General features: G+C 40.9%; 1 protein-coding gene across 9 annotated transcripts in view; it reads left to right on the forward strand.

Annotated features, from left to right (window-relative positions):
* Positions 1-1,691: 1,691 nt before the first annotated feature.
* Positions 1,692-22,084, forward strand: part of otofa (otoferlin a) — a 67,185-nt gene continuing 46,792 nt past the window's right edge. For 7 of the 9 annotated variants that reach the window (XM_034579505.1, XM_034579509.1, XM_034579511.1 and 4 more), the window contains exons 1-3: positions 1,692-2,038; positions 8,840-8,898; positions 21,884-21,972. In XM_034579505.1, the coding sequence (XP_034435396.1) occupies positions 1,957-2,038; positions 8,840-8,898; positions 21,884-21,972 (230 nt within the window). In that variant the 5' untranslated portion in view covers positions 1,692-1,956. The remainder of the gene's footprint in view (positions 2,039-8,839; positions 8,899-21,883; positions 21,973-22,084) is intronic. The other 2 variants (XM_034579504.1, XM_034579510.1) reach the window with 1 other exon arrangement.

Here is a 22,084-nt window from a genome sequence, read left to right on the forward strand (position 1 = left end):
GCACACACACACACACACACACACACACACACACACACACACACACACGCACACACACACACACACACACACACACACACAGACACACACTGCAGCATCTTCCTGAGAGTGTATGCGTCAGCAAAAAGCACAACATTTTCAAAAAATAAACTTAAGCGAAGCAGATGGTTGTCTCTTTCACCGCCTGCAGACCTGCCACACACACACACACACACACACACACACACACACACACACACACACACACACACACACACACACACACACACACAATGTATAGGCTGCCTTTCTTATGTCAGTTGAGGCTTCCCCTGCAGCTTTTATATTCGAAGCTGACAATTTCACTGGGAGAGTGGAGGAACAGAAAAAAAATGAATTACCAGTCAAAAAGAGAGCATGGAATATTCCAGTAAACAAAAGAATAGAGTTGCCCTAGATCCTCTATATGTGTGAATTTGAACTCAGTGCATCCAATTACATTTTTCTATAGACTGTAACCCCCTCTGCCTTAACTCCAGTGACACAGTTGCTGAATACACATGTTAAAGTGTCAGGCTGACGTGCTACGTGGTCACACGGTGAGTGGAAACCTTTTGGAGCAGACGATCTAGCTCTTTCCTGACAGTCAGTGTACGTTTGTTAGCAGATCTGTACAGTAAGCTGTGCTAATTGTCTGAGTGTGTCACTGCTGGTAAGCGCTGAGGACCGGAAGCATCGCAGAGCTGTCAAGAGGGAAGAGGGAGTCCTGGAAATACAGAAAAACATCTGATTATGATTCAATTCATTGTCATTGGAAATGACAGGTACATGGACTCTGTTTTGCCAGTTAACAGGTAAAACATGCTGTGGTTTCTGCTGTTTGTTGCCAGAGCAGAAAGAAGGACCAGCACCCGACGTGTACCACATCTGACCTCAGCCATCCTCCCCCATAACAATCCATCCATCCACTATCCTCGGAGGGCTGCTGGACGCTGGAGGCCTGGTGCACCCACAGTTCACCAGCATATTACATGTCTTTGGACTGTGGGAGGACGCCCAAGTACCCAGAGAAAACCCACACATGAGGAAAACATGCAAACTCCACACAGAAAGACCCCGGCTTGGGGGATTCAAACCACAAATCGTCTTGCAATGAGGCAACAGTGGTGCCCATTCTATCACTGTGCCGTCCATCACCCATAACTATAAGGGAAAAATAGGTTGCCCACCTAAAAAGAATAAAATCTATTCTAACAGCCTGTTAAAAACAAGTCATCATTTAGCAATTCTAGAGGAGACTTCAAATTGGACAGAAAAAAAAATCTGTATTTAGTAATCAACTTTCTACTTTTTGACTATCTGCTGCTGTAAAAGTTAACCTCCTAAAAAAAATTTCAAAAAAGTTATCTGATCTTATCTAAGTTATTAATATGTAAATCTCTGTTCTTTAATTTACTCAAATAAGCTGAATATATTTTACACATTAATTGATTAGGAGGCTTGTTGCAGTTAAGATAAAGGACATGCATGAAGCTGGAAACGAGCACATGGCTGTATAGTGCATAATTGAGCTGGGGGGTTGAGCAGTCAGCCAATTCCACTCATATCAGATCTGTAGTGAAAATTAGAGCATCCACCCTCATCTCGCTGTGGAAGAAGTCCCCCCCCCGCCCTTCCTGCACAACCAGCAGAGTAAAACCCAGTGCCAGCGAGGAGATGCGCGACAGACCCATGAGCAGGACGCACGGAGCAGGAGGAAACGTGGAGCCCGCAGATTAATCCACACTGATGAACTGTATTACTGTTAGGTAACACGTGTAGAGTGTTTTACATGCTGTCCGTGCAGAAAAGGATTCTTTGGCTCCAGCGAATCCAGACACGAGGAGAGGCTGACCTGAACAAAACCACTGGGCACAGATTGCGCGTCTCAAGTTTGATCTGCGGGAAGGGGAGTCGCTCTCCTGTCACTGTGGACTAATGATGGCGCTAATGGTTCACCTGAGGACGGTCGATCACCTGCGGGGAAAAGGGGACCGGGTCGCCAAAGTTACGTTCAGAGGTAGGACATCAGACTGAAGCCCTGATTTTAATCATGTGACGGCAGGATGACGGGAGATCATCAGCGGACCTCGCTGCGTAAAAAGTTGGGGGAACCCCTCTTCCATCCCCGGAGACGCGCTGCATAATGCGCTTTATTTTAATCCAAGGAAGAAATTATTCTTTAGTATAGAAATCTATGATCAATAAGGAAAATATTTATTATAGAAATACAAAAATGCAAAGGCTACAAGTCCTTAAAATGACAGCAATATACAAACATTCTGAATCCCTATTGTTATTTACAATAACTCAGACAAGACTATTTGACATTGTATCTATCACAAGTAACTTCTTGCAATATAGTGATATTACATTGATTGCACACAGTTTTCACTTGGTGTCTTTACAAGATGTTTATTTGAGGAGTTACCAGCCGTTATAGGAAAATGATATGAATATTAGGTGCTATTTATAGTAAAAGACATTTCCAGTCAGTGTTTAATGCTGCGTTTACTTTTTTACTCATAAAGCAATAAGGGCAAGAGGTCAAAAGGTTACAATTGACTATAAGCTGATGGCAATGATTACTGAAGAGCATGTTGGAGATTTGTATTTGTATTTGTGTGTGTGTGTGTGTGTGTGTGTGTGTGTGTGTGTGTGTGTGTGTGTGTGTGTGTGTGTGTGTGTGTGGAGGGTGTGGGGGTCGTCTTCTTTGTTACACCCTAAGGGTAACTGCCCATCCGCTAGTTCTTTGGCGTTGTACAGATCCTACAGGGTCATTATTAAAACTCCTGTCCTGCTGCTCAGAGGAAACAGGAATCACTGTGGGACCATTCATTGACAGCCTATATTTTATTGTGTGTGAGAGAGAGAGAGAGAGAGAGAGAGAGAGAGAGAGAGAGAGAGAGAGAGAGAGAGAGAGAGAGAGAGGTGTGAGTGTTTCAGCACCTTGGAGAGCGATGACAGGTGCTTCATCCCGACTGATCTTTGATCAGACTCCTGTTCTCAGACAGCAGCATTGTGTAGGATGTTACAAGACCACTATCACCTCCCCCCCTTCTTCCTCTGCTCTATGGGTGTGAGTGTCTAAGAGCTCTCTGGGTAAACGATGGCTTTCAGTGGTGTGCTCTGTGCTGCAGTGAACTCACCAGAGTCTTGATCTTACAAGAAGCATGTCGAGGTATTCCACTGTCTCCCCACGGTCCAGGACACTCGCTGCAGTTCAGCTGCTAATAAATTCAAAAAGCTTCTGTAACGATTTGTGTTCATGCGCGCCCTTTATTCTTACCCCAATTTCTGCATTGCACAATCCAGATTCAGTTTCTGCTCAGTTTAACACACAAGTGCATTTCACTGGTGTGCACTCATGCCATGTTCATTCGATTTTCTTTTAAAAAGAAAAGGCAGAAGCGTAAATTAGATCTCAGAAAAAATAAAGAAGAACATTTGCAAAGATGTAGTTGTGAGAGAAATTGTGAAGGAATTAAGTTCCTTCTGGAGATTGACGATGTCTTAAGCAGAAGTATTTTTTTTTATTACTGGCAGCATCAGGGAGACCAGGCTGGTGAGCCGTACGGAAACTAAACAGTTCTATTGCCATCATCAAATCTGAGCTTTTATAATCTCCCCATGTCGCAGTGGTCACATACCATTAGTCTTCACTTTGCTCTCTTGCAGAGAGATTCTGCACCTTCCTCCTGTTGTTGCCTATTTGGCTTCCTAACTCATCCTTGGATCCCATGCACTGCAATAGAGAAAATGAGTTTCAGTATTATAACATAAACTGTGGTGGATTTAGATGATGATCTGACTTTAATCTATGTGCTGTCATCCTGGGTTACAGGGGCCTAAAAATAAGACAATGCATACTGTGGGAAAAAATGTAGAAATCAAGGAAATGGACCTAAACTATATTAAAAATTCCAAAGTAGTAATTACCATAAAAGATCTGTTAACATATTTTAGATGCAGTTTAAAAACCTAACGTAGACTTATTGTCACAGTAAAGGATTCATATATCAATTAATAATGACAATACTAAACAAACACAGCACCTCCAGACAGGGCCACACATTTAGACAGCACACAACCATTGTGTGTTTATTCAGGCATCAGCTGCAGAGACACAAACCTCAGTGTTAATGGTTCCTCATTAACCGGGTCACAGGATCTGAAGGGGATCACACAATCTGCTGTAACACCGGCCACTCGGGGGACTGGGGGCTGTGAACCAGGCATCGATCATCCCGCTTAAATTATTAATACGGGGAAGTTGTAAGCAAGCGGCTGCTAATTGCTGCTAATTCACACATCCAGCAGTGATGGAGGAACATTAACATTCACGTGGAGTAAGTAAGTAGAACATTTACTGTATGTGTGTGAAATTTTTCACCCTGTTAGCTTGATGATGCTAGGCTAGAAGCAGGTGGAGCTAATCATCCACATCCTCACAAAGCTTCCCAGTTGATTTACGATATTAGCAAAAAAACACTTACCGGTGTTCAGACGCTTCATTTCTCAAAGTCACGTGGAGGAAAAGACTTTATGTCCAATAAACCCGATAAAAATAAGGTTTTTAACCTGTTTCCCAAATTGCACCTACCTGTCATTTCCAGGTAGCAGCTGGTGTTGCACTGTTTTCTGTTACCTTTCATAGTTTGTTACCCTCAAAGGAATCACAGCAAGGTTTTTATCATTCAACTTATTTGTTTGTTTAGTTGTTCACATTTTTCCATACATACTTTATCACAGGTTTCATTTTAAAAAGTAAAGCATTGATAAATTTAATTCAGAGTCTGAGTTGGGGGGTTACAAACTGTGTAACACCCGTGATTCGCCATCTTTATTTTGGTTTTACTTGGTAAAACTAGTTAAAATCATGCAGCAGACAAATGATTGTGTCGTCCAGGTGTTCAGAAGAGTCCTTGGGGATTTCAGAAATAGACCCACAGCAATGGAACGTGTGTTTAAATCACTTCCAGGGTTTGACATGGTCAGTTAATGGAGATGAAGTCGCCCTGAAGCTCCCTAAAGCGGCAGGTGATATTTCCCTGTAGGTTCATCATCACTATGAGCCTCCACCTTCACACAGTCATTTAATACGCCCTTCTTGAATTTAACCTTGTTGTAGAGATTTTCATCCCTTTGGATTCTTTTCCTCATCCCTAAAATCCCCCCAAAAATGCAGTATTATGGCTGATGATAAACACAATCTCTGTTTTTGGAAAATGACTGGAGTCTATTCTTCTGTAATCATGCTGTTGAGCTCCATTGGCCTACTCATAGCTAAATTCCGTGTGTTCTTGTTTCCTCCAGTTGTTTTCCTCCCTCAGGCCAAACCACATTTCATGAAGTTTTTCGTTATCTGGAAAGTAACAGCTTCTTTTTCATGTCATTCAGACTCCAACCTTTAATGTGTAGGTTACTTCCAATAAAACAATATTATCAGAGTGCTTCTTTAGTTCCTGGAGATTTTAAGTAAAAACCAGAGTTGGTTGGCGTGAGGTTAAATATAAAAAAAGAGACCACTTTATCCGAGTGCTTAGATGTAAAGTGTGTGTTGTGTTTTGATATTTGTCTCGTTAGATAACAGCTATAACAGAGAGTCACAGGAAAGGTGGGTTGTATGAGACATTTGAACTGCGATTAAACCTATCGTATATCGATTTACCAGGACGCCCACTTTACTACATAAATGAGATTAGAGTGATGACCTCAATTACATCCATGATGGATCTTTTTGCAACTGATGTGAGAGAAACTTAATTTCCTTTTCTCTACCTTTACATCTTTTTTTCCATTTCTTCTCATTTTGTATTTAATATATGTCATAATAATTTAATATAGATTGTTAGGCAGGTCTTCTATTCACTGTAGTTCATCAGTTTTGTGATCCCTGCAGTTAGTAGAGCTTCCTGAGTGCTTTCAGCTTAAACAACTTCCTGTCTGAAGAGGAAGAGGTCTGCCAGGAAGCCCCCCCCCCCCCCCCCCCCCCCCCCACCACCACCACCACCACCACCACCACCTCCACTGCCACCACTGGCATGTCCAATCTAAAATGACCCGTAGAAGGACGGGTGGGAGATGTTATGTAAGGCTGACTCCACATGTTATTATGTTTGACAGGAAATGAGACCTAACGGTGTCTAACGGGGCTCGTAATCCAAATTCAAACGATTAATATCAAAGCCATAAATCAGTGCATTGACTGCGTTCCAGATGTAATATAAAGAAAAAGCAATAAAGGCCGAAGTTTTCTGCCCCGTCAACCTGGTTGATTATTATCTGATACTGGAGACGCTGGATAACGCAGGTCATGTTCAAATGTGAGGAGTCAGAACATTGATTACATGACAAGTCTTTGATGAATCCTCGCTGTTATTTGTAGCTCTCTCCAGCTCCTGGTGTTCATAGGCGGCTGTAGCCTGCGGGATTTAATCAGACAATTAAATGAGAAATTAAGGCATTATTTCCACTTTGGTGCCTGTGTCAGAATCACTTTTTAAGATATTCAACTGCAGCTTGCCAGATTAGCCATCCCTCTCTCTGCCCAGCTCTTTTCACCACTTATCAGCCCTCTTCAGTCTCCTGACATCCACACTGCTGGACAGTTTGTTTGTTATCGTTTAAACTCTGAATGAATGAATTATTTTTTGCGGAAAATAGAGCTTTTTACAATCTGCTGTATCCTGCAGACATTTTTTTTAATTTTCTCCCCTTTCCCGAGGCTCTTTTGTCTTTGTTCTTGTGCTGGAACACACATTTACTGTGGCGTTTTCTTAAATCGTGGCTCCTATTTGGGATGAAAGGCGTCTATTGCGCTGCTCACGAATCGGTCTGGAAATAGAGTAAAATGAAATTGCACTATGGAGGAGCCATAACGAGGCAGAAAGAGCGACTCTGATTATTGCCCTGAACGTTAAGGCAGATTAAAATAATGCAATGCACATTTATGCTTCTTTCTAGCTCCAGGAAAAGCTGGAGAAAAGCTGAAGAAGGCCACTCTGTGTTAGTTTGAGTCCTTCGCAGTGTTCTAGGTCATCTTCTGCTTCTTCTTTCATCTTTTGCTTTTAATCCTTTTGTTTCTTCCACCACAGGTTGGTTCTTTCTCTTCGCGCTCTTTCACTTTCGTCCTCACTGATTCCAGCGAGGACAAAAGCCAACCTGATTAGCAGGATGATGTTGTTTTACTTTGGCGTGGAGCATCTTACATAAGCTTCACATGATCTACTTTGTAAGCCCACATCTCCGGTTAGATGAAAACACTGCTTTGACGGCGATGCCTCTGTTTTGAATAATGTAGGAGGAATATTCACTCCCTCCCTCTCTGACATGTAAGTGGTGCTTATTTAAAAAAGAATATTCCAAAGGATGTGGGTTTTATACTGTTGCAGAGGGTGGGACAGAGATTACAACCTCGAGTCAAAATAGGCACCATTGGAAGAAGAGAATTATACTGATTTGGTTGCATGAAGATTTACGTATTTTCAGTAAAGCCCGACCGATATGGATTTTTGGGGGCTGATGACGATTACAATATTAGGGAGTAAACATTTTTCCAGTACAGATTTATTGATAGTTTATATATCACTTATCCACCAAAATATATATCGTTTTGTCTCAGATTTTCAGTTTTGCCTTTGTGTGTTTGTGTGCCTTTTTCTTTATTTGCTCTTTCAATGCGAGATAACAATCAGCACAGATACTAATTAAAATAAGAATAATAATAGCCAGGCACAAGCTATTTATTCCCATTCAAACTCATTACATCCTAACTGACAGCGGCTGCAATTAACTCTGTATGGCTCTGTGTTTGTGTGTGTATTTAATGTGTGTATGTAATGTGTGTGTGTGTGTAAACGATAGTCGGTAACACATCAGCTGTCCACATGCACCCAAACAGACATCAACACCCACACGAAGCCGCACCACAGATACACAAGGCAAATGCACACAGCAGCACGGCACCATTCATGAGCATCACAAAGCCACCAGGTGAGGACAGGCTGCAGCACACGAGTGGTCAGGTTACTGTGCAGTGAATGGCGCTGTGTATAACCTTGAATACACACTGCACCAACACATGATTTTATTTTGCTGAAGTCTCCTCTCTCTGTTTGTTGCTCTGTTTCTGCTCCGTCGCATTGTGAGTCATATCGTAGCCATTTAACTGTCTGCGTTTCTTCTCTGTCTCCTGTGGCTCCACACAGCCGCTCGCGTTTGTGTGTCTCCCAGGTGTTTAAGTCATTAATCTGTCGTTCCACTTGTCTCTAGTGTGACAAATGTACATAACATAAGTTTAATTTTAAGCAATATCTCTCAGAGAATTGACACGAGGTCTGGCGTTCACAATCCTAACTTTTGACTATGTTTTTAAGATTTCATTTCAATAGAAAACACAAGTGTACATTGTCAGCGCAGGAAACAAATGAGGCAAAGGAGACAAGATAAGAAAAGAACAGAAACAATCAAATATGAAATAATAAATGATTGTGACTGATGAATTATGATATATTAGGCCCCTCCAAAGTTTTTTAATGTGAAATTTTACCCTGATTATTATTAAATTCTCCATATCTGTTAGATAAATGTAGTAAAGTAAAAAGTGGGAGTATAAAACAGCATAAAATGAATATAATAAATTTAAGTAAATTGTACTTAAGCCTCTCTTGAGTAAATGTACAGCACTTTGTTACTTTCTCCAAATGGGTCTTGTCTCATGCTCAGTGTTCACCCTGTAAACTTGAAATCACAATAATCACAACGCCATTACTGAACCATTTAACTGTTTTTAACCTTTGAATTTCTCCTTATATTCTAGGTCTGCCCTCCTACAGTCGCGTGGCAGAGAACTGTGAGGAGGTGGCCCACTTCAATGAGGTTAGTATTTTCATTTCCTGTCCTTCACTAACCCACCTGGATAATGACCAATCAGAAATTATCTCTTAACTCAATAGAAGCGACAACATTCCCGGCTTAGCTGCAATTGACTTGCACTGATTTGACAGGATGCAGGTTTTGTTCGTGAGCGGAGGCAGAAAGTTAGTAATTACTGGACGTGTTGTAGGTAATGAAGTTTTTACTTTGAACATACAGTAATAGCGCACTTACTGTACATGTGATCACATGATGAAACTTACAGAACATACTTTTAATTTTAGAGATTCTGAGATGAGTTATCAAGATTTAAAATATACATTCACTCACATTCAAATCCTCTGTACGAGCACATTGAGAAACCCCATGAAGACAATAACTCAGCCTTATTGTAAGACCACAGTGCTGACCTGCCCAACTCTTTCGTCTTATCTCCTCATTACTTTTCTTATCCAAATCCTGTGCTTCTTGCCTGCAAATGGCTGATGTCCTGCCAAGTGTCTCCTAATGGCTCTCTGCAGTTCACTGATGTCCTATCAGAGTGTGAGAGGCGAGGCAGAGGTAGTAACCCATGCTTGACCCCGAACCCTTGCTCTGGGCATAATTAAACAAGACACTCTACTACTGCTGCAGTGGGAGCGAGCTGCTGCCTCATTCATAACTGTAGCCTAAGCACAAAACGTGGCCTGAAATGGATGTGTAGAAAAGGATCTATAATTCAAATATGTACCTGTATGGAAATCCTGACCTAATTTGTATGAACATTTTCAAGATGGGGGAAAAGGGCGATGCAGGTGAGGAAAATAAACCTCTGCCTCGCCTCTCAGACCCTGATAGGACACCGGTGAACAGCTGTTAATAATAGCAGAATATTGGTCATTGGTCAAGGGACCATTGGATGAAAAGTATGAGGAGATTGGACGTGCTGTATGACACTATTAAGCTTGTATAATATAATGTATTTAGATAATAATATAATATACCAAGTCCTTTTCACTACAGCATTAACTCGGCTAATTGATTAAGTTATCATCATCTGTTAAAAGGGTTAGGGTTAGGGTTAATCCAAGCTATAGAACAGAATAGCCTATCTTTGGATCGGTCACTTTGTGGAGTTAGAAACTTGGACGTCCTCATTCAAAGTTGGGCTTATCATACATCATCAAGTACAATGATAGTTTATATATAGTTTTTGTGTGTAAAACCTGCTGCAGTGAACACAATTGTGCTGTCGGGGGGAGACACCCCAGTGGCTGCCTCACACTCTTGCTGGATGAGGTGAATGGAGAAGGGAATCTTCAGCACCTGCACATGTGGATCGTTCCACTAAGCAAAGTGCAGAAACCTTGATTTAGCCTTTGAGCCCGAAAAATTAATTTTCTTCTCTCTTCCTCTTAGTTGTTGCCATGATTGATCACAGTCGGTCTGCAGCCTCATTTCTGTGCATCAGTATTCATGAGGTGCTCTTTATTGACCATTTACAGTTGAGTGCGGGCTTGTAGAGGGCAGGATAAGTGGCTGATTTCAAGGTAAACGGTGATTTATGAAGGGAACATTGTCTGTAGGTGTGTGTGTGTGCACAGGTTTTTATTTTACGAATCTGATTATTTTTCTGTGCAGGCCGTTGTGTATGTGTGTACAGTTTTCATATGGATATTATGCATTGTTTTATAAATGAGGCCCCTGGTCCCCTAGATAGCTCTTCTGCGCCAGAGCTCATTTTAACTTGAAAAATAAAGTTTTGTGCATATGAACTCATAAAGCATTTCAATTTAAGTCCAGCAAATTGAATATTCTGAGCAACAGCACAGACCTGAGTATTCTTTTCTAAACCTGAAAGGAATGCAGTCGAGCCGCTGGCTGGTCGGACTCTTTTCACTGTGGCTTGCAGCAAGAGGCTGGGAAATGTTCCCAGTGGGATTCCAGCAGGCTCCTGTCACACTGAGATACATCCAACAGCATTATGTTGGATTCAAATGCAAAGAGTCGTATGAGGGAACAGAGAGGGGGGAGGAACAAGACAGAGATGAGGGCTGAGGGATCAAGAGAGAGGTGCCACAAGAAATCCTCACAGAGCAGAAGCAAAAGAAAGAGGACAGAGGTAGAGGAGAATGAAATGAGAAAAAAAACAAAAGAGAAAGCGCCTCAAACACACGTTACCTTCCTCAGGGGAAGTTTTCTTTTTGTTCTTTTAGCAGCTTGCTTTTTGCAGAGAAAACATTTTTCCTTTGATGGATTCACGGGCAGAGAGCTGCTTCCTTTACTGATAACAAGGGCTTTTGTTTTCAGTCTAATCAGTCTAAATGACGGTACACTTTAAGCGGCTCTTATAGCCCCCCCCCAACACACACACACACACACACACACACACACACACACACACACACACACACACACGCACACACACACACACACACACACTTGCGCGCTCACTTGAGTTTGGCGGAATGTAAGACAGAAAAGTTGACAAAAGGGATACATTTGTCAGAAATATTTATAAGGGTGCATCATATTATCCCTGCAGCCCGGCTACAGTAACTGGTAAAGAAGTGAGTGGTGGGCACTGATGTGTGATCTCTTCCGACAGCCTCACCCGATGCTCCTGTAGTGCCGGGGAGGTCATTAGCATCACTCAGCATCAATAAACTGTCCGGGCTTCCCTCGGGACGACTTGTGCTACCACTAGTCCCTCAGTCCGTGTGTGGGTATGTTGCATTCAGCCGTTGCCAAAGCGGACATGGATGCCCTGTTTTTCTAGCCGCTCCCCACCACCCCAAACACTGGGGCAATTCCTCATCACATCCTCCTCATCTGACAGCTTCATCCTCAGCACTGGAACTTGTGCACGGCTCAGTAAGCGCAGTCTAGCCCCTGGATTTGAGGGCCATTAGCATAGAGTTGTGTGTCTTGTTGCTTTATGCATGGACTGGCAGGACGCCTTTGAACTAGTCTGCGGATAGACTGGATGGAGAATCTGTATTCATTATTCATCCCGTGGTGCGACTTTGCTTTTAGCTGCAGTACACCAGGGCTTCCCCCTCACTAGTTAGACACAACTAGAGCAAAGAACAGGAAGCTCTGTGGCCACAGGGTTCACTGAGTATGGGCCTGTGGATATGGCAATGTTACGTGTTTGTGTGTCCACATCAAAATGTGTGGTTAGGAGACTTAGATTGCGAATGTGTGTTTGTTTGCTTTACAAAACAAGGCATCAAGAGATTTGAACTATGCAGAACGAGGCAAAGGGAATTACTATTCAAACATAATGAGCACAGGAATATTCCTTCTCCAGCTGCTACAGTGGGAGTCGTGTGATTATGCAACACTCTGGAGGTCCCATGACTTTTTCATGGCGTTGTGTACACACTGTGATGGTGCCACAAATGATGGCAGTGTTATGTTTAATGGATGAATGCTGCCCCAAGACATTCCAGACACCGTACATCGTACTGCGATCGCTTTAAGCTTTTCTTTCCACTATGCCTCGAAACAAACAACTACTTTATTCCTGATATCTCTTTATATTATTATAGTTTTATGATTTAATTATATAATTTCCCTGGTTATCCTGTTATTGTGTATGATTTTTACACTGTATGATTTTATGTCTTCCCAGGGGTAAATGGCTTCTCTGGGTTATTTTTTGCATACGTGTGCAATTCTATGATGTGCAATCATGCTTACAACATGCAATAATGCTAGAGCATACTGGTATACATGTTGTGGTACATTTTATATCATTTTATGAAGATGTTTGTAGCTGTGTGCAGCGCCATAAAGTATATCTTGTCCCACAGGGTTGCGGTATATGCATGTAAGAGTCGCACTTATGGTCATTGTTTTGATTAGTGAATTATGTTTAAATGACTGATATGGACTGATGTCATGCTAACAGTGGCAGCTTGCATGCTGCAGATTTGGTGAAATGCATCCCTGATTAGTTTTAGTCGTCATGTAGCGGATTCAATAAGTCCTCCATTAAATTAAATTTTAGAATATAGGACAAGATGCTGAATGTCCCTTGTGCGTTTTAAGGTCCTCTGAACAATTTAAGTTACCAGCTACCAGTATATGTTAGCAGGTGTTAACAGCCACCAGCAGATGTTAGGGACATGTCTTCAGTTGTGTAGATAATCTGTGCGTGCTCTCTCTGAAGCAGCTGTGTTTTCTAAAAAGATGCCACAAAAAGCCTTCACCTGCTCTAATGTGTCACACCTGAGATCAGTGATCTGGCCTTTTGTTGTGTATTGATAATCTCTGAGCGCGACACTCTCCTCAGTTCTGTTAACTCATATGATGTTCCTTGTGTTTCCGTAAGCCATATTTAATATTTTCAATAACTCCACCTACACCTGCCTTTGCTTCCTTGCCTGTAATGGGTCCAATATTTATGAACCTATACTCTAGCCTGGAGTTTACATCCCTGTCTGTGGTTTGGAAAACAAAAGCCTGAAATCACTGAACTTTTCTGTCCGTGACCAGCAGTTGTTGTTATACTGCAAAACTGAAAACAATCATCAAATACATCACCAGTGAACATTTTAATGACACCTTCAGTATCTACATTTTAGCTGCTTGTTAAATATGCTAATGTCCTTGCAGGGTTTCACCACTGGAAACCTCACCAGCCCCATCAGGCCTTTGAACTCTACGTGTTGTGTCTCACCAGAGAGAGTCGGAAGAGACCAGAGTGAGGTCACTTCCACAGAACTTCCCAGAATTCCTTAGTAATCAGATATGGGAAGATAAGCGAGCGCCTCTGGACTCGAATATGGTGCTGGTGCTAAAAACTTTATGAACTTCACCAGTTGTTAAGACTCAGTGCTGCTCCAGGGAGGTGCTTTACCCTTTCTGAGCACACTGAATAAAAGATGATCAGAACAGAATTTGTTCTTCGCTTTGAGTCGGAGGGACAGAGAGAGCAAAAAGTTGGGCAACCAAGAATTACAGTAACCAAACTTACTGGATAGAATCTAAGTCTATGGCTTTTGATTTCAGTGCAGTTTACAGATTAATAATGTGGATTTAGAATAAAAACACAGTGGAATTGTACAAGCATGCTTAACCACAACAAAAATATCCTGTTGTACTTTTTAACTTTGTAATTGAGAGCCCATAGGAAAAGAACATATTTAAGTTCTCATTTCTCCTTGGCTGTGTCTGTGTGCCCATGTGCATCCGCTTGTATCTCCTCTGCTTTACTGCACCCCCCTCAGGAGTGACAAGATGCCTCAGTAAACACAAGAAATGGAAAAATCACTTAACTATAAAATATGATCTGGTACTTTAAGAACAAAAATGCCCCCAAAAAAGAATAGGGCCACAGAAATAGGACAGTCTAGAAATAATTGATTCATTTGGCTGCAGTTTCTACATCTGAACGTTTTCAAATTCCCAGCTATGCCTAAATGAATTTCTGTCTCAGAGCTTCCAACCTAGAAACCAACAAGGATAAAACCAAATAGAGAAAGATAATGGTCCCCATAGATGGGACCAGTGGATGTTTGATTTGCATATAATTGCATGATTCCAGTGAGCAGCAGGTGAAATATGTTTAGCTGTAAGTCTTTCGGGGGAACTATCCTGTGGAGCTTTGATAGGAATGCAGTGCTGTAAACTATTTGGAGCTACAGTAAATTTCCAGCATTCTGTTGCAGCAGCTCTGCTCTAACCATCACCGTCCATTTTCATAGTTTCTTTTTTTAACGCTACAAATATATTTTTAATTAACAGCAATTCATTTCAACTCAGGGCTGTTGTTTTACCTCCTGTAGAAAACAACATATTTGGATAAATAACCACCAGGTTAACAGAAGCTTGAGTCTAATACGGGGAAAAAAACAAGAAGAAAGCGTTCATCTCAGCAGAAAGGTTTTAATTGAAGGGTGAGGCCACTAAACTTGATAAGCATGTTGTTCATTATGTCTGCACCATCTGGACTTCCACAGCAGGAGCCTAGGAGTTAATTGCAGTTTCAGTAGAGTCCAGCTTGTAACAAAATGACATTTGGTTGAATTGAGTGGATAAAGATTGTCTTCCCTGCACTATACCACTCAATTTCAAGAGAAATGGCCGCTCGTCCTGCAAATTCAATTATCCACTCCTTTGGTGTAATAGACTGATAAAGTTAAGTGTTTTGGAGAAGAAATTCAAATCCTCCTTTGTAATCATAATCACTGTTAATAATAGTTGTTTTGTGTGGCATTAATGCAGCAATAACACCTGTCACAGCAAGTTTGTAGCTGTCACAATAATGTATAAACATGTGAAGTGTTGTGAAATATTCTGATTGGATTCGTGCCGCTGTGTCGACACCCGTGACATTTCATCTGACACTGGATCTAAATCAGATTGAGGTGAATGGGGAAACATTGTGGCATCCAGAGAGAGAGAGAGTGACATATGAGAAACGGAGCGGGGGATGAAAATAGGGATGGACTGTCAAATAGAAAAAATTGAATTGAGGCTGGGTCAGTAGTGGTGGTGGTGTGGGGGGGGTATTCGTTGGCAGCATTGTCAGCAAATTGGACCAGATTGAGTTTCTTCTCCAGAGATGCTGTTTCATCTCGACCGACACGTGTAGTTTCAAAATGAGGTGATCTTTGACCTGATGATGTGATTTCAATTAATCTCCAAGGGAACACGAATGCCTGCCAGATTTCACAGCAGTCCATCCTATGTATTCATAATTTACAGATTCAAATTGTCCCTTGACGTACAAACAGGGATTAGATTGGAACAATATGGTTTTATATTGAATACTGTAGATTCAAGGTTGATTATGAATTACTAAGTAATCTAAAGGAAGGCATAACACAGACAGCATATGATATTCAAAAGGACAGCTTGTGCTCAGTATAAGTGTGCATGCAAACGTTAGGCCATAGAGTGGTGATAGATATTAAAACACAGTGTATAGATGTTTAGATTCGCCTAAAGGTTGCTCCTCAAGCTTTTGGAGGTATGAAGAGAACTGTAATGTAAAATAAGATGTTGAAGCGCTTCACAATGACATGACATTCTTTTTTTTAAAGAAACACATTGATAAAAAGTAAAGTCTGGTAACTGTACGTAGGCAAGTAACGTTCCATCATTAAATAATTTAGTGTTGAGGGGGTGGACTGCCTCTTGTGTTGCACATGACAGAAAAAAGTCCTTTTATACAGTCTTAAATATGTGGAGTTGACTGGCAGAGCCTGCTACTGGACAGGCTGCTCCTGCTGCCTCTCTTTCTCCAGTCTACCCATCTCTCTTTCATCTTTGCAGAATGCATCTAGACCTCCAGAGTCCATGTGCAAAGGGCTGCAGCGTCACAAGATCACAGAAAGCCTGGAAACTCAGCACAAAGGACCACGCGGTCTTACTTTAAATACAACATGTTACTCACAAGCCTTGTAGAGATGGAACATATTCTTCATAATTAATGATAGAAGTGATTTCATCCTCTGTGTCCATGGCAACAGTTATGAGATATGAAAAGAGGGTGCGCGGGGGGGGAGTGAGCGCTGACCGGTCATGCATCTGCTCACCGCAATGCTACAGCGTGGGATCACAGCAATATTAGCTGCTTTTCAGTCGAGCATTTAGCCCCTCTGATTGGCCAGCGTGGCCTCGGAGCTTCAGGTTAGCAAGATTATACCTGTCACTTTTAATGAGAGGCCTCACTCCGCCAATTAGGCTGTGTATCATCCAGTACAGATGGTTATAAGGGGGATCTGGGAGTAATAATGTGTCTTCTCGAGATAAGCTCAGAAATAGAGAGGAGGATATAAAAAAAGACCAGCAGTGTTATCTGCAGCAGTGATTGCCTTTCAGATTGCTATCACACATTGCTTTATCCACATACACTCTGTGATACATTTTCATCAACAGAGTTAGACTTGTTCGAGAGGGCACATTGCAGCAGTTTTACATCAGTCTGTGTTTCAGGCTCAGTGGCAGCTTGACATCTTTGTGCAATAAGCCACAATAAGTGGAAACACCTGTGTGAGAGTACCTGGGGTGAGCAGGGCCTTTACTGACGCTGGTAATATAGGAAACTAACTTTAATCTAATAGATTCCATGAGCAATTTGAATGTAGGTACTGCACATTCTGTTGAAAGCATTTGGTTTTATAAAGCTTTTTGATGCTCTCTGTGGAGCTTTGTCAAATTGAAGATAAAACATTTGAATGACTTAACAAATGCAGAACCAATGGCTCTGTCACATTTGTATTATTTTGCCGATAGAATAAAACAGATGGGTTTCTGAGTGATATTGTGAGTAGCATGCGTACACAGGCAGTTTTTTTTGGGAAATCAATATAAAAAGTCGTTTTTGTGCTAAAAACTGTGTTAATTGTGAAAATAAGCAGAGCAGAATTTGCTGTTGGCTGAGTTGATCTGCTCACAGCACTGGATTTGATGAAGTCTCTGGATGCGTTTTCACTGAAACTGCAGGAATAAACATCCGTTTAAAGCTCAGACAGCTCCCATTAAAGCAGCGTTTTTATAAATGCTAATGTTCAAAACAAGAACCTCAGTCAGCGCAGCAGTACTCTTAGCAGGCAAACAGCATGACAACGTCATTTTTCAATGCAAACGTTTTAAGTTAAACCCCCGCACTGTCAGTTGATATTTTTTGTCACGCAAAGGTCATGTGTCTCTGACTGTGGCGCGAACTTTGTGATTAGACTCCTGAAGAATTATCACAGCTACAAACTGCTGCTTCGTACTGTAGTGTGAGCGAAACGTGAGCAATCCACTCTGTGCGCCACGTTGTCAATTATATAATAAAGACAAAGCAACAAACAGATCCAACTCTTAAAGGGCATTTTATTATTGATTTAAAAAGTTTTGGGGAATTTATACAAAATCTGCGTTAATATCAACCTTTAATTCAACATGTGACCAACTACCAAACTGGCTTTACTCCCCTGATGCATACACACCCAGAAAAGTTTATATACAAGAAACCTGTCTATCACATGCCAGTGGCCTTTATACACTTTCCTCTGTTGTTTAAAGGTCATAGCAGACTCTAGAAAATGGTCGACCACCTCTGGGATTTTCATTCTATTGGCAGTTCAGTTCATCTCAACAAAAAAAGTTATTGTCATTTGTCACGAGCAGCCTCAGAGCCTCCTGGAAAATATATTTGTCTGTCCATGATGCTCAACTGACAGGAAATATAGTCATCCTATAAAGGTTTTTATTGAGGTCACCATGACAACACCGAAACACAATGATTCCCAGTAAATGTGCGTGCATCTGTTCAGCAAGTCAACAAAGCATGGCTCTGTGCATCTGAATAAAATGTTAACGTTATGCTGCTCAGAGACTGCAGATTAAAAATACATATTTGGCTAAATCACAGTCATCACATCATCGTGTAATCTATTATTTATGTCTGTACCTGAATTAAATAAACAGAGCTGAGTAAAAGAAAATTGGGGCGAGTGAGCAGGCGAACTATCAGAATAAAAAGACTAGTCAACCTCTTCTGTGCAAATTTGCAGCCTAATGTTGCGTCACACCATCTGAAAATGCTTTCTGCTGAGAAATATGGAACCTTTTTAAAAATGCAGTGGTCGATATTGCAATCGAATCAAATTTTTGTATCTATTAAAAGTTTTACAGCTCATGCACACAACACCTTTTCAACCTGAATGGATTTTCTGCTCTCATTTTATTTTCGGCACTGTGTGGGAATTTAAACCACTGTAATACTCGTCTGTCCGTCCTGCCGACTGCAAACGTGTTAGGGGAAATTACCAGCTCACTTCTTCATGTTGGGGATTCCTGTTTGTGTGTTACACTAGAGATAAGTAGTCTGGACATAAAAGCTGAGAATGAAGCAAAACAAAGCCCTGAGACATAATGGAATTCAAATGGCTACAAGTAGAAGTTATAATTATGTATTAATGTGTGTGTAGAAAAGAGAAACGAGGACACACTGCAGTGGTTTCATTACTCTGGGGAAGTCAATGTGGTCGCCCAGCGTCCCTGGTGTTAGATCAACAAAACATAATCACGTTTGCAGTTTTGGGTCTTTACCAATTAAGCTCCAGTGTATGTCATTCACTTGCATGTGTTTATATTAGCCGCCATTTCCTCCTTTAGCCGTTTGTGTGCGCTGTCATCCGTGGAACATTAACGCCACGCTGGGGCCTTTCCACTCTCTCGGCTCCTCAAACTCACCGGAGGACATTCAGTCCTAAATGAGAAGCGGCGCTGCTGTACGAGCCATAATCTCAGCCACCAAACATCACTCTGAGGGCGTTTGCACGCTCAATGTTGTGTGAAAAATAGCTAAGAAGGAGGTAGCTGCATTGGTCAGGCCTGGATGAAGTTTGGGAAGAGAAACCACAGCTTGCAGGGCCTTGGGGCAAAAAGCACAAACTGATGGGTGAATGCAACACACACACACACACACACACACACACACACACACACACACACACACATCCACAGATCTTTGACAGCAGCTCTACCAGTAGCAGGTGGGAACCCCGGGATTCGATAATGGGAAGGTAGTGATGGATCATTTGCTTGACAGCTGGCAGTATTTTCCAGAAGGAGAGGCCCATGTCAGCAGGGAGTGAATGAGTTTTAAATTACCTGTGCTACCTCTATCCCTCATATATCCCCTGCATCTTCATATGGTCATTTAACACTGAGGAGAACGTCAACTAACACATTCATCACAACGTTTGCGATGAAATATTTTTGTTTCTTTACTTTGTTTTGCAGCCTTGTCATAGTTAATCCTCGTGAGGGATCTGAATCATAATTTAGTTTCAGATTTTACAAAGAAACTTGTAAATATGATGTGCTGTCATGGTTTTAACACATCTATCGTAACTTACTTTTCTCATAGATATTAACTACGTCATATTTTTTCTGAATTGAATACATCTCAGTTATATTCCTGAGGCGGCCCTTAAAGGCAGTGCTATTAATCTAAATTACATTCATTCATGTTATGAATAATTCTGTCGACCAACGCTAAGTCAGCAGAAACTAACCTAAAGGGAGGTCCTTGCAAACTTGAGTTTTATTTAAACTTTTTAAGAGGGTGAAGAGGGTGGTTTATGCTTGTCTTCATTTTAAATGTATAATATTCATATTGGAATAATATACTTTGAATTCAGTTTGGTCTATAAATAATTGCACAAACAACTTGGGATGAATCAAAAGAAACGGTGCAGGCTGATGCTTTGAATCAAATCTTGTTTGCTGTTTAAAAGTAATCAATGTCAATTAATAGCAAAATGTAATTGAATGATACATTTTTCTTAACAGATTTGACCTTTAATTTAGACTGGCAACGTGGTTCACATTTCCGTATGTAAAGTTCTATTTGTATTCCCCTTATCAGAAATGCTAATATTTGTTCCTTTCTCCCGATCCTTTATTTCAATTACATTCATATCCTTTTATTTGGCCACATTATTTGTGCTTTTTTAAAATCTACTGTACTGTGAAATTCACTCAGGGACGAAATCACTGAAGGGTTACACTTCTGCAATCTATGTTTCACAATTAATTTCTTCAAATCGTTCAAATGTAAAGCCGCTTTATAGCTTTAGATCAACAAGTGTAGATCCTGTTACTAAATGTAGATTTAAAAAAGGCTTTGAAACTTCCTCTTTGATTTAGTTTTTCTAAATTAGCAGCACTTACGTCTGTTTATGACTCTATTGCCTTGTTTTTTCCTATTAGCTGTGTGTTTCATTCTTCATGTCTTTTCTATTCTTACACCTGTTTTTTAATATGTGATGCATAAAGACAATTCTCAAAGAATGATGTAGTGTTTTGGTAATAATGTCAGCTGTAAATACAAATTCTTATCATTTTAATTTACGTGATCACAGCTCATCTACTTATTCTTCAGATTAAATATCTGGAGGGTTCATATAATTTATAGTTGACAGACGCACTATGCACTTAGCATTGTTGGAAGAAAACAGGAAAGCACCATACTGAGTGTCTGATGTGCCTGATAAAGTCAATTAGTCATAAGACATCACTGATGTTTTTGTTGCTGAAAATGAATTGGCAAAAACTAATTAAAAAAAACCTTTCATAGTTTTTTTTACTTTTCCCGTCAAAGCTACGTGAAATCTATTATTATTTCAGAACTAATTAAAATGAAAATGCCAAATGGAGAGTCATCCCTCTGAGCTTCTTCCATATTCCACCATTACCATAAAATGTTGCATAGCAAGCTGTTTCTCCTTGTTTTACCCAGTAGCAAATAAACTGATCCATATTCTAAGTCAGTGATATTCAACCTGCAGGTTTTTAGGGTAATAAATAAAAGGCAGTAGGGGGGTGGGGTTTGTTTTGAACTCAGTGGCAAGTCAGGGGAGCAGATGTTTGCTGACAGGAGGACTTGAATCTAGTCCTGGGGTCTTAAAGGAATGGGATGATATTCTGGAAATTGAGAATTAGAGAGTTAGGACATATTGGCTCAGTGCATATTAGTTTGGAGCAAAGGCCTCACATGTGAGAAGTGTAGTGGTACCTCCAAAGCTCCCCTGTGAGGATTGATTTCTGTTGTGCTGTGTGCAGTGACTGTGGCTAATTTTAAGCCCGCTGTAGGTAGTCATGGTGAATATCACTGAGCTCCAGGCTGAGTTGTCTGTTAAACCACAAATTCTCGACATAGTTCTACGAAATACAGAAAGCGTGGTGTAAAGTTATGTCTTTGCAGTTGTTTAAAGGGGACAGAGTTATGAGAGTAACGTGAATCCTGTGGTTTTTTGCAATGAGCGACATGTACTGTATTGAGTAATCTACAAAGTGTTTCAAGCAACCTGCACGACCAGATTCATTTTTAACAAACTGTTCACATCTCATCGTATTGTAAATTAATATGTATTATTCTACATTAAATATATTTTGGTTTTAGACATCTTGCTGTACTATAGAAAAATATATGTTCATTAATGTAATAGCTTCCGCCTACTTTCTATGTTCTTAAGACCATTTCGTCTTTTTCCAGACATTTCGATGGCCCATTGCCAGCAGGCTGGATGGAAACGAGATGCTGGAGATCCAAGTGTACAACTACAGCAAAGTCTTCTCTAACAGGTGAGGCGTCCACCCGTCCCCAGCCCGTGTTTAAACCACATTTAGTACGCCAAACAGGATTTCAGAGTAAACTGTTTGTGGTTTCACTGCCCTTCCTGTCAAGGCCTCTGAC

Source organism: Hippoglossus hippoglossus, chromosome 24 (genome assembly GCF_009819705.1).
Source record: "Hippoglossus hippoglossus isolate fHipHip1 chromosome 24, fHipHip1.pri, whole genome shotgun sequence".
NCBI classification, from domain to species: Eukaryota; Metazoa; Chordata; class Actinopteri; order Pleuronectiformes; family Pleuronectidae; genus Hippoglossus; species Hippoglossus hippoglossus.